This window comes from Melanotaenia boesemani, chromosome 20 (assembly GCF_017639745.1).
Source record: "Melanotaenia boesemani isolate fMelBoe1 chromosome 20, fMelBoe1.pri, whole genome shotgun sequence".
Lineage (NCBI taxonomy): Eukaryota > Metazoa > Chordata > Actinopteri > Atheriniformes > Melanotaeniidae > Melanotaenia > Melanotaenia boesemani.
In genome coordinates, this window is record NC_055701.1 from 14,967,909 (window position 1) to 14,984,914 (window position 17,006).

Consider the following 17,006-nt stretch of genomic DNA (forward strand, 5'->3'; position numbering starts at 1 on the left):
AGCTTCAGGTGTCATTTCATGCTTTGATTACTTCACATGGCTTTCTTGGAGGGGGGAAAAAAAAATAATGAAAAGCCGACATACTGAGAGGCAAAAATAACCAATAACGTCAGAAAGTTTGACGGTTTCAGAAGCATTTCAGCATTTTAATGTGCATGCCTTCTAAAGCCAACATGTTTTACAAGGCAGTAAAATGACTTCATACAGAGAGTAAACATCTATCACATTTGTCTTTATAATAGTCTGAGTCAAACAGTGTGAAATCAGCCACTCCCTGGCAATCAGCGTATTGCATTGTAGGGAAGGCATTTCATGTAGGAGAGTGGAACAGTATAACAAAGGAACTGTATTGTTCAAGGAAACGGCTAATTTGAGCTGTGTGGCAAAACATCTGACACACTATCAATAATGAATTCTTAAGTTTTTTATAAGATTCAAAGAACAGAACTTAAGTAATACCCTATTCCACATGTCCCTCTAAAACCCATCCATCTTCCTCAAAACTACAGTTTTTTTTTATGAAAATGACCTTTTCATGCCATGTAGTGATGTGGGTGGAACTCTAAACGTTTGCCTCTTTATTATGTTCAGATCAGTAAATATTCACTTCAAAACCACCTCTTTTTCCACCTATCGAGCAGCTAAAGTTTGATTGTGTAAGAAAAAAATTCATGTTTAATAAGCTTTAATGTTATTTAATCTTCATTAAAAAGTACTATGTCAAGATGAACCATCCTCTGTAAGAAGCTGGTCTTGTGGAAAATTTATAACAAATTTAGGGAGCATTTGAATTATAAAATATCAAGTGACTTGAGGGAGGAAAAAAAAACTTACGTTGTGATCAAAGTTGATGATTATGTCGTTAAAATCTACCAAATTAATCGTTATGTTTTTAATTGCCTTAAAATGATTGATTATGGCCATTTGTGTGGTCCTTCTACACAGGAGAAAGGTTATATTACTGCCATAAAAAACAGAAGATGAACATTTAGAGGGAGATGATGAAAAAGAAAGTGGAGAAATCAGCACTTCTGGATGCCCTTTTGTGAGAAGTTTGAGAGTACACATTACTTTCATACTTATATAATGCAAGAAGAGGTGAGTCGTGTGAATCAACCTTATTAAAGAGCCTACAAAAGTTTTATTTTCTTACAACTGATAATACATGAATAGGACTTAATGGACGGAAATTGTGTCTTTTCACTAAAAAGTCTGATTGTTGGATCCTAATCACTTCCAAACTACTAGACAGAAAACTTTACTCATTAATAAGCAGGAAAGCTTTTAAAGACAGTACTTAAAGGTCTAATTTTGTTCTCTGAACACTTAACAACTCTGATGTTGTGTTCAATATGCCTGACAATTTCACATTAGTTACAGCCCATCTCTAGCTAGAAATACACATATTCTGTAGAAGGACAGTCATTATAGGTGAGAGCTAAGAAATAACTCTTTGGCATGAAAGACGTGATTTGTCGGTAATCATGTCTACAATTTTGGTCATTCATTGAAGATGCTTATATCCAAAGAACTGTAGAATATGAAGATAGTATCAGCTCTTACCTGATTACATCCTGAACTTTGCATCAAAGTTATATCAGTGAAATGTTTAAGGTTGCTTTCTAAACTTCATTTTTTTTTTTTTTTTTTTTTGTCATGTTATGTATGATCAGTCTCAACAGTCCCAGGATGCACTAGAGCAGGCATGTCAAACTGGTCCAGCAAAGGGCCGTGTGGCTGCAGGTTTTTGTTCCAGCCAGCCAAGAGCACACAGTTTGACCAATCAGCTGTCTGAAGACTGAGATCAGTTGATTGAATCAGTCAAATCTGGTGTGCTGCTGCTTGGTTGGAACAAAAACCTGCAGCCACACGGCCCTTTGCTGGACCAGTTTGACATGCCTGCACTAGAGCATGTTGTTTTTTTTTCCCCGTTCATAATACAAGGATCCGGTCTTCCATTATTGATTCCCTCTGATGTCAAACTCACTGTGGGTCCTATTGTTCCACAATGTAATGCTGATTTTTAATAAATGTGCTGCAATAAACAGAATTAAATAAGTACCTGAAGAGAAAAATAACTTGCAGGCCAGAAAGACAAAAAAAAAGGAACAAATATCTTGTTGGACCACCTTTAGCTTCGACTGTGGCACACATTTGTGGCGGCTTCGGTCTATTAAGGTTATGCAACATCACAACAGTCATTTCCATCAAGAGCTGCATTGATTTTTCACCACAAAAAATCCATCATCTTGCATCGATGATGGGCGAGTAGCAACTCTGAGCAAAGTCTTCAATTAGCCTCACTGATAAGTGGTTTACTCAAGGCTACGCAGCCATTTAGTCCCAATATCTACCGCTGATTTCTTCCAAATTGATTTGATAAAAAAAAATTATGGGATTTCTTTTAACGGTCATTTAAGATTTTTCTTGGGCATTTCTTCATCAAAGATGATAGCTGACTTCCATGTTTTAATCAGAAATTGGACAGTTCTCAGCCCAATTTTAATTGTCTCTTTAGTTGTTTTGTCTACATGGTGCAGACTAATAATTTGATCCGTCTGAAACAGAGCGACATTTTGCCACAGGCACAGAAAACTGACGTGGTTGCTTAAATAATGCTTCACTTAGGCTAAACTACTTGTCTGCTTAAACATATTAAGAACTGCAGTACTCTCACCGATTTGCTCACTTACAGCAAGGTGTTGACTTATTTTGGCCAGGAAATGTTTGTGTTCTTAGCAGAGGAAAGAGAAAATTACTAGTTCCTTCCTTTTCTTTTATCCGTCCTGTTAACAAATCCCTCACACAATATACTTGATGTAAGTACAATCTTAAGGTAATAAAAAGACCTGTGAACACCACTTTGTCTCAGTAACACAATTATTGTCACAATTATGGATTGATTCCATATTATAAATGAGGGTATAGATGAGAGGGAAGCAGGAAGAAAGACGGACAACATGCAAATGTTTTGATGGCTGGCAGGCGCTAGTGAGCGATTAGCGCTTGGAGGCAATAAGCTGTCAGGCCGATCCTCCTGGCAGTTGGAGCAAAGGTCTCTGCTCAGCTTTAACAGACAGGCAGAAGGAAAGAAGGTGGGAGGGAGCAAAGCCGGCTTCCTGAAGCTCTTTTTTTTTTTTTTTTTTGCAAAATACACGTCTTTGTGTCTGTGGAAGTGTTAGAGAACATGATATTAAAGCTCCAAACTGAAGCATTGCACACTCTCTCTAATCACTTTTAATACTCTGTCATTCTCTCGCCATCAATACAACTATGTCAATTGTCCATAAAATAATTCATCTTTACATGCATCTTCCCCCATCCTGCCTTTGCTTGTGTTTTAAATCTAACTCATCAGCTGGAGATTTTCATGCCGGAGAGGAGCTGCAGCCAGCCAGAGAGTGAGCAAATAGAGCTCCAGCATGTTAGTTTACATTTTGTTTCATACACAAGTAAATTCTTAAGCGCAAAATGCAGTGTTAAGTTAGCATAACAGGCAGATCGATCACAATTGTTGAGAGCTAGTTTAATTAGATTTCAAGGGATGTTCACGTCAAGCAGGTAGCATGAATGACAGGCATCAGATTTGCATCCAGCTGGACTGGTTGAAAATATGTTTATATAACTGTGTTAAATGGTGTTTGACGTGAAAGCTGGAGAAATGCAGTACATGTGGTTTTCATGGGGCAAGAAGACAGATTATTATTTTAATAAAACTGGCTAGTTGAGTCTGAGCTGCTCTCTCAGAGCGTGTGACACATTTCCCATGGGAAAGCTCCTTGTTTCGTGGATGACTTTTACTGTACAATAAACATAAGTACCACAACCACCACCACACACACCTGTGGTACTACCACTTTTCTTAAATAGTGTCTTTCCCTCCCCTCCCTGTGCATTGCCCATGTTTAACACCAAGAGACTAAAATAGTACCTCTGCACAGAGCAACACATGCCCCCTTATCCCAGCCTTACCCACAGCGACTGGTGGGCCCCTGCTGTGTAGCTGATTGTGAGCGTCTACACAAAGCAGGAAGATAATTTTAGACTGTCATTAGCATTAAAATCCCACCCACCCCACATGTCTTTAAGTCAAACTCTCCCTACACTCGTCTACCCATACACCCTCTTTGATTCATACCACTGTTGCCAGAATGGAGGGTGTTAAAGCTAAATCAGTGTCACAATTTCAGGGAGGGAAAAACAGGGAAAAAAGGTAGAGAAAAAAAGGCTTTGGATCTTATATGTGGCACACTTTATATAGCTATACTGTCCTGATCCTCTTTACAGAAAACTCTCCCCCAAACAGCAGCTGGCATTAGTTTTTATGTTAGGTGAGAGCTGGTAAGAGCATTTATGTCCAATTCCCAATGAGGATTAAAAACAGCTGATGATTTTTTAAGCATGAAAGCATGAAAGAGTAATGCACAGTGTACAATGCAAGGCATACATTTACACACACACACACACACACACACACACACACACACACACACACACACACACACACACACACATATACATATATATATATATATATATATATATATATATATATATATATATATATATATATATATATATATATATATATATACATATATATATATCAGATACACAGAACAGTTTGATGAGAGAAGGCAGCAGTGAAATGCCTTGCAGCCCCATCCTAGGCAGAAGCAAAATGACAGTAGTGAAATGTGTGCCAATGTTCTCCCACATCCAAACACACACTTGCAAGTAAACACTTATGGATGCAGGCACCATCTCTGCAGCTAGACTAAGACACTGCTAATGTCATGACTACTTAAGTCTTAGCCAACAAATGCAGCACAATTGGTCACAGCTCCTAGACACAAACTAACTTGTGTGTGTGGGTGTTAGCGCTGTGCAACTAGAACTAGAAGATGGAGTACAGTACAGAATGAGAACAACAATGTTCTTGTTCGTTTTATCTATACAACAACAGCCAAACCCATTCTTGAAAACAATGTCATTGACAGACTTCGCCACCCAGGGCTGAATTAGCAAGTGTGTTGATATTGGAAGTAATGAAAAGACATTGTCATGTGGGTGACAACATCCTGGAGGATGCATGCACTGAACAACAAAAGCACACAGGAGGTTTTAAAGCCTGCAGTGTGGTGCTCTCTTCTCAGACCTGATCCACAGATTGTAGTCAGGCTAAACAGTCAGGCTATTAATAGCCAAACAATCGGTCTTTCTCCACAAAGCAAGAAGCCAGAGACAGAACCATGATTGCAATATTTGTGTAGCCCTGTGTAGTAGTGTAGTAATTGTGTAGTACTGGTAAAGTCAGGCTTGTTTGTATATTTTGTGTTACCAACACATGACCAGAGCAACAGAAGAGCACAAGGAAGGAAACTGATAATTTATTCTTTCATTTCCCCCTCTTGTTTTGTTTATAGACAACACTTCCCCCTTTTAACATATGTACTGTAACCCTTCACAAACAGCTGTCAGCCAAATAATCTATAAAGGAGTTTTATTAGTTTTTTTTACAAAAAGCAGCCCAGAGAGACAGAAACTGACATAGTTTAATGATTTCTGTAGAATTTAGAAAATACAAATTGCAGCATGCTCCACACTGACTAATTTCCAGCAGATATAATAATATAATAACTGTAATAACTGTTGATTAATTATGCAATTAATTACATTCGTTCCTGTTGCCTGTGGATGAATGTCTTAATGAAGTGATTCACAGTTGCTTTTAAAGTCTGCTTCTAGTGAAATGGGAGGTTTGTCCACGTCAGTAAGAAATTATGAAACTTAAGTGTTGAAAAAAAGAAAAAAAAAACAGAGGGAAATAAGTGTTCCAGTATCCAGGTAGAAATGATCTGTCTGCATGCAAGTCTAAAATGTAAAAAATGTGGTATAAAAACAAATCAAAACAGATTTTAAACTGAAAAACCTGAGATAATGTAAGTGATCATGGTGCACAATAACTGAAGGAAAGAATTACATTAATTCAAGTTTTTCTAACTTGGAAAAAAGGATCATGTCTCTATGTAAACTGCATGATGAAAAGCAAAAAAAAAAACATCCCCTTGCTGCACAAAGCTACTGGTTATATCTTATCTGAGGAATAATCTCAGCCACTCAGTAACCTTGATCTTTGCAGCTGCTTTTCTATTTACATGTTCTGATACTTAAATGCAATGTTGGAAACTCTTCATTAAAATATGATAAAAACTTTCATAGATGTGGTGTGAATGCAGGTAAAATGCATCAAGTGACAATTTTCTAAGTGAGTGCAAGAAAAACATGTTATTATCCTGGTAAAAACAGTCATTCCCACAGTGCTGTCGTGGGACTTACTCATAAAGAACAGCCAGTATTCTCTGGCCTGTAGCCACTACACCTGTGCTTACAGGGTAGCTGTAGTTATGTGCATGTAATGTTTCAAGACAAATGCTGAGAGGAAGGGTGTGTTGCCTTACAAGATCAGTCTTGTTTCAGTAATATTCCTTAAGGCTTTTCCATAGCAACTAACAAGTTGATATGATCTCAGAGACATCGTAAGTCTCAAACCCAATGCATTCATCTTCTTCAATTATATTTCTTATATTGTTGTGTTCCAGTTTCAAGCTGACTCAGCATTTTTTGCAATGACGTACTTTAGAAATGCAGAGGGAAACAGCTGCCACTACGCAGTAGCTGTTATACTACTGCGCTGTACATGTAAAAGATCTAGGAGTGTTAAGCTTAATGACACAGCTTTTGAAATAACCAAGGCTTGGCACAAGAAGCTGTAGTCAGGGTAAAGTGTCACTTAAGATTGAAAAAAATCAAATTAAAATTAAAAAAAAAAAAAAAAAATCCACTTAAGACCACAAGCCTCATGCTCATGCAAGTACAGGACAAAAAGCGGGTTTTCTGTAAAGTTACCAAAGACTGTAATTGCTAAGCTATTGTTACATAAGCACGTTAAGTAACTGCCATTTGTTCACTGGGTGAATGTTGTGTGATTGTTCTGCTACAGATGTTCAACTATTAAACTACGGGAATCATTATGGAATCATCTTCTTTAATTGTCACTGAAGGTTGTTTCACCTGAGGCCATTCCTTAGCTAATGAGTATAAAATGCAGCACATTCGAAAAAAAACATGTCCCTTCTAACATTGTTAACAGTGCGGTTTTAAACTCTGTAAACTGATGTGAAGGCCAAATGCATCAGAAACTGACTCAGCGAGTCAGGGTTATTAGTCCACCCAGGGTCTTGTGTAGATTCCAGCTGATGTTCAACAGCATGCCAATAACTTATTAGTATCTACATGCAACATGAACATAGCAAAAGTGTCTGCAATATCGCAAAGACGTGTTGGCTTATAAGAAAAGCAGGTGTATTAATGAATTGACAGGTTTTTTTGTGCATGTTCTACATTTGAACAACATGTGCAGAAGTGAAAGTGGCACCATTTGTTAAAACATGTCATTATATATTGCAGGGCATCAACATATTACAAATCCAATATTTTTCTGACATTATGCAGCCCAAATCCAAACCTTTTCTCCAAATCTTTGGCTTCTCCTGACAGCTTCTCTGGACAAATATCCTTCCATGTCTCATCTTCACTTCCTACAACACTTAATACATTGGTGCTGGACATGACTATCTCCTCACACAAGTTATTTGTTTACTACCAGTGCTTGTTACCTTTGCTACCAAGATATTGAGCTTTATGCAAAACACAATGCAGTGTAACATGGTTGCAACTTTCACTATTGACCTTCAGTGCTCCATTTCGTCAGGTTGCAGCCAGGTATTCCTGAGTCACACAGAAGTCTCAGAGTCTCAGGGAAGAACCACTGATAATCAATTCCGCATTTAGCATCAGAACTTTTCAGATGACAGCGCAACTTGTGCTTCCAGAAAGATCGATACTCAGATTGACTATTTACTGGAGCCTAAAGCCACTTAGAAGTAAAGTGACTGAGGCTTGAGTCTGTCTGCTCCAACGAAGGTGAATCAGCTGGATTCCCTTGCTGACTTACCTCAATGAACTTTCAAGTAGCAATGCAAAGTCACACTTATAAATATTCATAGCTTCCTTTTTATTTTGGATACATCTTCCTCCATCCCATTGGACTCCTGGCCAAGCTCAGCGAATAAAGTGGAAATGAACAGCTGCTGCACATAACTGTTGTGAAAATTATACACCTCAGTGCCATGTTCACACAGATGCTGTTGGCTTGACACAAAATTAAAAGCCAAGCTGTATAATATTTAAAGCTGTATCACACATTAAAATGGATTAACACCTATAAAATTAAGACATACATGACTATCATAACAAGAGGCAAAGCTTCTAAGTTGGGAGTTTACTTGTTAGCACTAATTTACAATCTCCATTAAATGTGCTTGAAGCTGCTTGAGTGACTCTGAAAGCATGATCTCTGTGCTGACTACATGCAAATGCTTAGGCTTGGTACTTCTAGCCCGAGAGTGTGGGCTTTTTTACAGCAGAAACCAAATCAAACCTCAAAACACTGAACCAAAACAAATGGAACTAATGACTTGGTAAAGCTGAATCATGTGGACATCAATGCTTGTGGTCCCTGTGAACGCTCAAGACAGAAGGCAATAACAGCTGCACAGATTGCCCCGCCTGTTTGTATCTAACCACCGCTGTGCTTTGTGATATCATGCAAACAATGAGACAACAAAATTAGTAAAAGCATTACAGGGGGAAACAAGACATTTTATCTGTATACTACTGCTTTTGGATCTTGGATACACAGATCTTGTACAAGTATTTGGCACATTTGTTAGTAGGAGACGCTCTACATCTACAGGTACGAATGAATGGATTACAATGGTGTAGGTACCTGACTGGTATGCCGTCAGGAATTAGAAATTACAGCAGGAGTTACTGAAATATTTTTATGGAAGAGAGGGTCCACCAGATGTGATGTCTGGACTTTGGCTCTCTATAAAGCAGCAAACCCATTATAAAAACGATTAGGAGCCATTACAAACATTGACAAAACCAAAACAGAAGCTTTAAGTACTGACAAAGTACAAATTTATCTACACTAATAATATGTGATAAGAGTTTATCGCATCAACACAGAATATTTATCTTCACCCAAAAGAATGCATTACGCAAGGCAGTTTGAGTTGTGGCACTTGTTCCACTTGCCTGAATTATATTTTACACTTTTTACAGACAGTTAAACACATAATCATAAAGCCTAACCCTGTTTATGAAGAACTGCCAGATTGATGTAATGACTCCATAGTTTCTTATCAACCACCCGGCTGTGTTAACAAAGCCAAGCCTTCCCCAAGAGAAATCACACATGCTTGTACTGATGATTTTGCGCCATCATAAAAGGCCACAGCCAGGAGCACTCCATAACATGGAAAAGAGGGGAGGGAAATCAATTGAGGGAATAAAACTCACCAGAGGGCAGCAAATTAAAACAATGGGGAGAAACTGGCAAGACCTGAGGGCTTAAAGGCAAATAACAGTCCCAAGCCAGGGGCTTTGAGGTCTCTGGAGAGATATTTTAAAGGAGAGTCAGCATGGGTATCTTAAGGCAAAGCTTTAAAAAAAAAAAGACTTACCAAAACCTGAAATATGGCAATAGCTCTAACAAAATGAACACTTGGATGGTTTTACAAGACGTTGCAGATCTCATCAGTAATCTTTTAGAATCCTATAGCATACAATATATGCTTTCAATCCTCCATTAAACACATCCTGATCTATCCTCTTGTTATATTAAGGTGACCTCTGTCACTGATAGCAGGGAGCAGCCAGGGGATAAAAAGAAAACCAGGAATCAAACCTGACTGCACCGTGTGGCCTCACAGGCCTACAGTGCAATCCCCTGGTAGAACATTTAGCAGCTACAACAACAAAAGGTTTGTTATCGAGATAACAGAAGAGGCCATTGACTGCGACAAACTACAATCCAATATGTCCAATAAACAGAAGACTGATTGTACAGCTGGGTCTTTTGTTATGATGACGCACAGCAGCAGACCGCCTGCACGCTGGGAGGCGGTACCTAAAAGACACCCTCTTTGCATGAAACATTGTTTGTACATTGGAGAGACTGATGAGTTACAAAACCTGCATACTGATTACATATTCCTCAAGAATTATGTTGTGCTGGACGAAATGACAAAGATGAGACATGTTTCATTTCTTTTATGGCGCCATTAAATTACAGGACAAGAAAGGAATGAGGCTGCCATCAGTTTGTCTGCATCATGAGGAAGAAATACATTTTTCTAATACAGCCAGTAGCCAAATAGATAATTGTTATAAATTCAAACCTAAAAAAATTAAACACTGTACAAACAACTCGCCTAAATTCTTTGTGTGAGCCACAGGAGGGATGCTCCACGACTCAGGCTGCAGCTGGAACTTTACAGCTGATGCTACAATCTAATGGATTACAAAATCTTTCATTTCCATGAGTTGCCACCAACCAGCACAGACCAAAATGCCACTAATACTGTGCTGTATGTCTGGAAAGAACGACATTCACTCTTTTAAGTGAAAATATACCATCCAGTTCTATTAATACTAACATGAATGCAAATTCAAAATACTGCCGAACATCAGAAGCAGCGAAAGGTGCCTTAGGAGTGATTCTTTGTAAAGTTCTTATCAAACTCCGTCTAGTGTAGATAAACTGCTTTTTACTGGTCCCTTCAGGTAAAGGTGTGGTGGAAACCTGTTTAAATGAAAAGTTTTCATAAAACATTAAGCAAAAAATAAAGTAATTTCTGAGAGAGGGTTATGATTTTATTCACCACGACTTGATGATAGCAAAGCACTTCTTGCTATTCAACAAGTTAGCTCTGATCCAAAAGGAAGAACAAAGACCAGTACTCAACTAATGCATCTTAAAACAACAAAACTGCAAGTCATGTGCTGCATACTGATGCAAAACAAGACAAAACTTTAGCATCTTTTCATTTATCTGAAGAAATAGTTGCTTGGTAGACCTAACAGGCATGAAACACAACTAAAGAGGTGGATATCTGAGGTGGAGATAAGAGTAATGCGCTGTCAGGATGATGTCCTCTACATGTCTTCACTCTACAGTTTTGTGGCAAGCAATGCAGCTAAATCCAGGTAAGACACAGATCAGGATCAGTGTTATGAGAACAAGTATCACATCTTCCATATCAGGGTGGGTGACTGGTGTTTGTGTGGGAGTAAAAAAAAAAAGCAGTACAAAGTTTTATTCAATGTAGTATCATCATGTTATTAACAGGGGAAAGACCGTGAGACACAGACAGACCAGTCTATATAATGCACACAGTCCTAACTACATATAGTGAGGTGATGATACTATAATACAGAAGAAAATGAGCATTAATTTCCATGGGCTACCGCTACACAGATCATTTTGCATCCAAGTGGACGTATTGATTTATGTGGTGCTGATGGCAGTGCTGGCACAATAGAGCACCCGGTTGGCAGGAAGCTTACAAATAACACTGTCACAATAGTGACACCTGCCCAACAAAGTAATGTGGGCCATGATAGGGCTTGACTTTGTGTCCTGTTTGGACATCCTTCTATCTTACAGCATCAGTTGTCAATACAGGGAAACCAAGTACAAGAGGCCTCCGATATTTCAATAAGGAAACACACAATGGGGGTGATTTCTCATTTCATGCTCCTTATAAAACTGCTGCGCCAGTGGTAACAGAATGGAAACGGTCAGGACAGGAAGTACCATGTGACTACTGTCTGCACTGATGATTACAATCTTCTTTTAAGGTAGTTATCAGAATTAGCAGTGCCGTTAAAAAAACAGATTATCCTTGCCATTTGAAACTTTTAGGTTAGCTCATAACAAATACTGCAGGGCATGAGGAAGATAAATCAAAATAATTGCTGCATTTGATTATGTCCTTTAAAGAGGTCAAATTGTGTTGTTTAAGGTTTCTCTTTACTTTTTGCTCATGTGGAAGGTCTGCTAAATTACAAAGACTTAAGTCTGCACCAAAGGAAGGTTTTCTATCCCATGAGAGACACTGTTCCCTGACTGGCAGAAAGACCATCAGGTTTTTCTGCCTCTACTCATCATGTAAGCTATTTGCATAATTCCTACATTGTGACAAATCTGACCTCCTCCAAAGAAAAAATAAGCAGTTACATATAATTTGCCGTTTTTTAATCCATTCAACTAACATATCAGTATAAACTGAGCCTTTAAGGTAGCAGGTCTTTAAGAGATGGGAGCGAAAACAGTGGTAAATTATAAAAGGGTACACAAGGATGTCGCTTACGTGCACTACTTGCCTGACTTGTGTAACTTTGCACCATGTTTCTTTAAACTGGAAACTTGCAGGGTGCTGATCAAAGGCTAACAAATTCCAGTTTGGCTGGAGCAAAATATGGCTGGTTAGGCTGACTGCACCACATCAAGGATTAAATCACAAGTTCCCATCAGCATACATGGGTCAAATACATTATCTTAATCTTAAAACTAATTTTAGCACATGCTTAAAGGACAAGAGAGCTTGGGAGAATAAAATACTTCTTTAGAGAGTCAGATTTCAGATTTTGTTTTTTGTTTTTATGTGATTCCAAAATCTTTGGAAACAAACTTCCTCCAAAACACACTCATCTAATATCATGTATCTACAACAAAGTAGAGAAGTTATATCAGATATGAAAAAGGATGCTTGGAAACAGACTCATCATTATATGTATAAGAGATACCTCGTGTGTAAAAACAATAATATAACAGTGAAACTGGAACAAACCAATGTGGTTAAAAGGGGATATTCCCAGCTTAACTCAGACGAGCTACTGTAACACTTCAGCAACTCACATAATAATGTGTAGAGAGGAGAAGAAATGTACTTTTTAATAGGAACCCATTTAAAATACCGTGAGTCACTGAGCCAATCTGACATGACTGGTCAAAGCTTTGTACTCACACCCACAAGATAATTCTTTTATCTGAGCTTCTTTTTAAATGTGTACATGCATGCAGTGGGTGTGACGCTTGTACAAGTGTAAATGTAGTTTACATAAAGCACTAAACTCCACTTGAGAAAACTATTTAATATAAACTAACAAACAGGATTTGACTACTTCAGACATACCACACCTATACAAGCTATTCAGCACATTCCCACACTGCCTCAAATAGCTGCTGTGATCTCTATTATAACCATATGCTCCTAAACTTATCCAGATAGGGTTTTGGGTTGTAGCTGAACTTTCTTTATTAACTTTAAAGAAAAGGCCTTACATCATTATAACATGGATGACTTTCTTCACTCTTTGAAATGACATCAAATTAAGGAAAATCCCAGAATCCAACCCAATACAAAAGTAGGAAGAATGACATTTTATTCTCTGTATTTTGCTGCTCAATTTTTGTAGCACAACTTTGGTTTTTTTTCTGTTTCTAAGCAAGGAAAGCGGCTCACCCCGAGGTGTTTTAATATACACATTATGGAGCTAACTTCTAGTGATTATTATAGTTTAATTTAATTAGTAAAGGCTGGTTTCAATTTTTTTCGCCCCAATGGCAAGCAGATCAAATATATCAGATGGTTCTTGGATCCTTGTTTGAAACCTTCTGGATTAGGCTTTGGGCTTTAAAGGAGACAAAGGGCATTAGCTCGAAAAAGCGACTAAATGACGGTGACAGTGAATCACCATCAGAAATTTTTTGCACTCATACCCGCAGTGTTTACAGGCTAAGCTAAGGACAGCGGTGCGCATCAGGCTGGGCTTGCTAACGTTGTGCTTGCTAACAATGCTATTTTAGGTCGTTTTAAAAATTTTGCCCCCAACTCAGACATCTGGTGGACCAGTATTTTTCACCATCCAAACACATACCTGGTCAAGAGGGAGATTGATAATTTCGCTGATTGGCTGCAACAAAGTAGATCCAGTGCATGATGCTGTCGTTTGGGTATCCATGCTTGGATGGTGTCCGTAAATCCTTCCAATCTCCTACCTCCGGTTCGCTTCACTCCCCTCGACTGCTGCGGTGATAAATACCTCTCCGTCGCTGCTGCTGCTGTTTTTGCGACGAGCTGGACGCTTGTCATCCACAGCACACATTCAACAAAGAGTACAAAGACAAGGCGAGAGTGGCTACCTCAGCTCTCTCTGTCTGTTTGGCCTGCACGCGACGTTAGTTTGTTAGTTGCGAAAGGACGTTACTGTTAATAGTAATTATTACTGCAGTTAATTAATCTGTGTCAAAATTATACCTTTTTTAGTTATTATAGCTTTTAGTTATTATGAGTATACTTTACAAAAAAAGTTAAATTTCCACTAACTCAGTGGGCGTTCCTCTTGTCTGCATGCGTCGTCGTCTAAAGAAAATCACGCAATTAGCTGTATATAAAATGCTTTATTGGATTTTTCTTGGGAATAAAAGTTATCACATAAAATGGGATATCATGGACATGTCTGTGCTATTTTCATACTAAGAATGAGACTTTTTTTTTTTTTTTTTTTACATAATTGGAGGTGAACTATCTTAAAAAACAGAGTTTCTTTGACGACAGTAAAAAATGGTAGCGTGGGGGAGATATAGCTGCCCAGCCCTCTGTCCTATAACCATCAATTTTGACCTAATGTGCAAAGAAACAGAACTCCATATTTCAGTCCCACGTCTGTAAGAGCGTTACACGTTTTAATATTGAAACTTCAAGGTAACAGGAATTTAGTTTGAACTATACTGTTTGCGCCCCCCTCCCCTTTCACATGTACGGCATTCCACATGTGAAGGAAGAGGGGGGTGAAAATGAGGTAAGAGGGGTGTTAAAAACTGAAACACAGAGGTCAGTGATGCTTGAAAAGTGAACAAAAAAGTCTGCAACTGCACTGTATGATCTGGTTCAAGCCTAAAAGGAAAATTAAATTACTACATGTGGTACATTATGTCATAGATCTACATGAAAGTTATCACATTAGAGGGCACCAATCTGTTTCTAACTGAACGGTTGATAATGTTGAACTTTTCTCCCCCTCCTTAATCAGATTCTTAAATATATCTCCATTATGCATTGTGGCCTTACTGTGACTGTTTTTGTGGGATGCAAAAAGAACAAAATGGCTTTTTAAGGACATGGTGCCATCAAACTCTCCTTCCCTGTGTGATAAATACTGATTGCACTGTAATCAAAAGATTAAACGGAATTTAACAAGGAATTTCAACAAACTGGAAATTTGGCAAGGTCCATTTTAAAATATGTTTCTAATAAAAAAAAAAAATACAAATACATTTCACTGAGAAATATCCAAGATTGTTTTTTTGTTGTTGTTGTTGTTGTTGTTGTTGTTGTTTGTTTTGTTTTTTGTTTCAAAGACAGGAATGCTGTATTCTGTTTATGAAAATTCAACCATCGTGATCAATCAGCATCCTTTTATTTGCTCGTAGTTATGTAATAGCCTGAGGGAGTCACTATGTAAGCAGCTTTTCATTCTCTACTGTCAATCAGCACCATCTGGTGGAATGCCATAATTTCCCTTGGAAAAACCATTTATCCAAAGATTATAATTGATTTCCTTTTTTAGCATAAATTATTTTATTATATAATACTTAAACTAATAAAGAAAATATTTTCTAAATTCTTTCTTCGACTAAAATAGTTTCCTTAGATTTGTTGAAAGTAGTGACACAGCAATAGTTTTTGCAACTGATGGGACAGACCAATAGAGGGCAGCATTTGTGTACTATCAGTATCCCATGTAACCTGATTGTCCTAGTGGGCAGGCTGGTTATTAGTTCAGTTATTCGTGCACTTCTTAACAGGGGAGAAACAGGAAAATTGAGCAGTAAATGAAGCTTTCCTGCATAAAGAATTAATGGATATACCTGGATTTTCAGCAAGCCAGCCACAGGGCGACCCAAGCTATACAAAACCATCTAAAAAGTGTATTTATGTTTGTTGTGATCTTACATTACGTTATATAACATAAAATTCGTTCGTTCATTCATTCATTCATTCATTCATTCATTCATTCATTCATTCTTGGTTAATGAGCATGAATAAATATTAATTTGCACCATCCATATAATATTTTCACAAGTTGATTCAGGCTGAACTGTCACATTACTATGGGCTTTAGCCGTTTTATTATTTATGTATTTAAGTTGAAAGGCAAAACTACACATAAAGCCCATTTCATATGAGTTTTATCCTGGCAACACCAGGGACTAAAAGAGGCTCTTAGTGCTTAAGCATGGGCATTCATATTCATTGAACATTAATAAACTTTGCTTTAATTTTTTTTTAAAACATTAGCTAACCACATTAATTGTAACGATCTATTAATTATTTCCTAAAAATCTGATGCTGTTCTTCCCTATTTTTTTTCTAACTTTCATCACATAAATTGTTCACATCTGACCCTTTCACTAAATTTCTACTGGATTAAGGTCAAGATTATAAACATAGCAACTTAAAAATATGTTGTTGTTTTTTTGTCTACTATAACCAGTCATGTCTTTCTTTTACAAGGACATTGATTTTAAAAATAAAAAGTTTTAATTTAGTCTCATGAGTCCACAAAACAATTTTCCACCAGCTGTTTAGCTCGCCCACATAATCTAAGTTAAGCTGCAGACAAGCAGCAATGTTCTTTTTGGCAAGTTGTGGCTTTTTCCTTGCAGCCCATTGTTGTTCTCTGATGGTGGACTCATTATCTCAAAGTTAGAAAAAGACTTAATTGTTTGGGAGATCAACATGATTCCTTTGTGACCTAAACTTTCAAAACCCGAATGCATGTGGAAAAAAGGCTATGCCAAGAGGAGCTTTATGGGTATAAGGCTCCTCTTGACAAACAAATTTTATTATTTCTTTATTTTTTTTTAATGTTTTAGCTTATTTATTTGGTATTATGGCATTTATGTAATCTTGCTGGACCTGACCAGAGGGGACAGAAAAAAGGAGAGTAATAAAGAGAAGTAAAAAGGAAAGTGGAAAAAAGGAAGAGGAGACAGAGACACAGTAGATAGAAGCCATCACCCTTCA

At 37.7% G+C, this 17,006-nt stretch overlaps 1 protein-coding gene across 2 annotated transcripts in view; it reads right to left on the reverse strand.

Moving 5' to 3' along the window:
- mboat2a (membrane bound O-acyltransferase domain containing 2a) overlaps positions 1 to 14,121 on the reverse strand; it is a 37,713-nt gene extending 23,592 nt beyond the window's left edge. The window contains exon 1 of one of the 2 annotated variants that reach the window (XM_041971234.1): positions 13,855 to 14,121. In XM_041971234.1, coding sequence (XP_041827168.1) covers positions 13,855 to 14,069 — 215 coding nt within the window. In that variant the 5' untranslated portion in view covers positions 14,070 to 14,121. The remainder of the gene's footprint in view (positions 1 to 13,854) is intronic. The other variant, XM_041971233.1, reaches the window with a different exon arrangement.
- Positions 14,122 to 17,006: the final 2,885 nt, after the last annotated feature.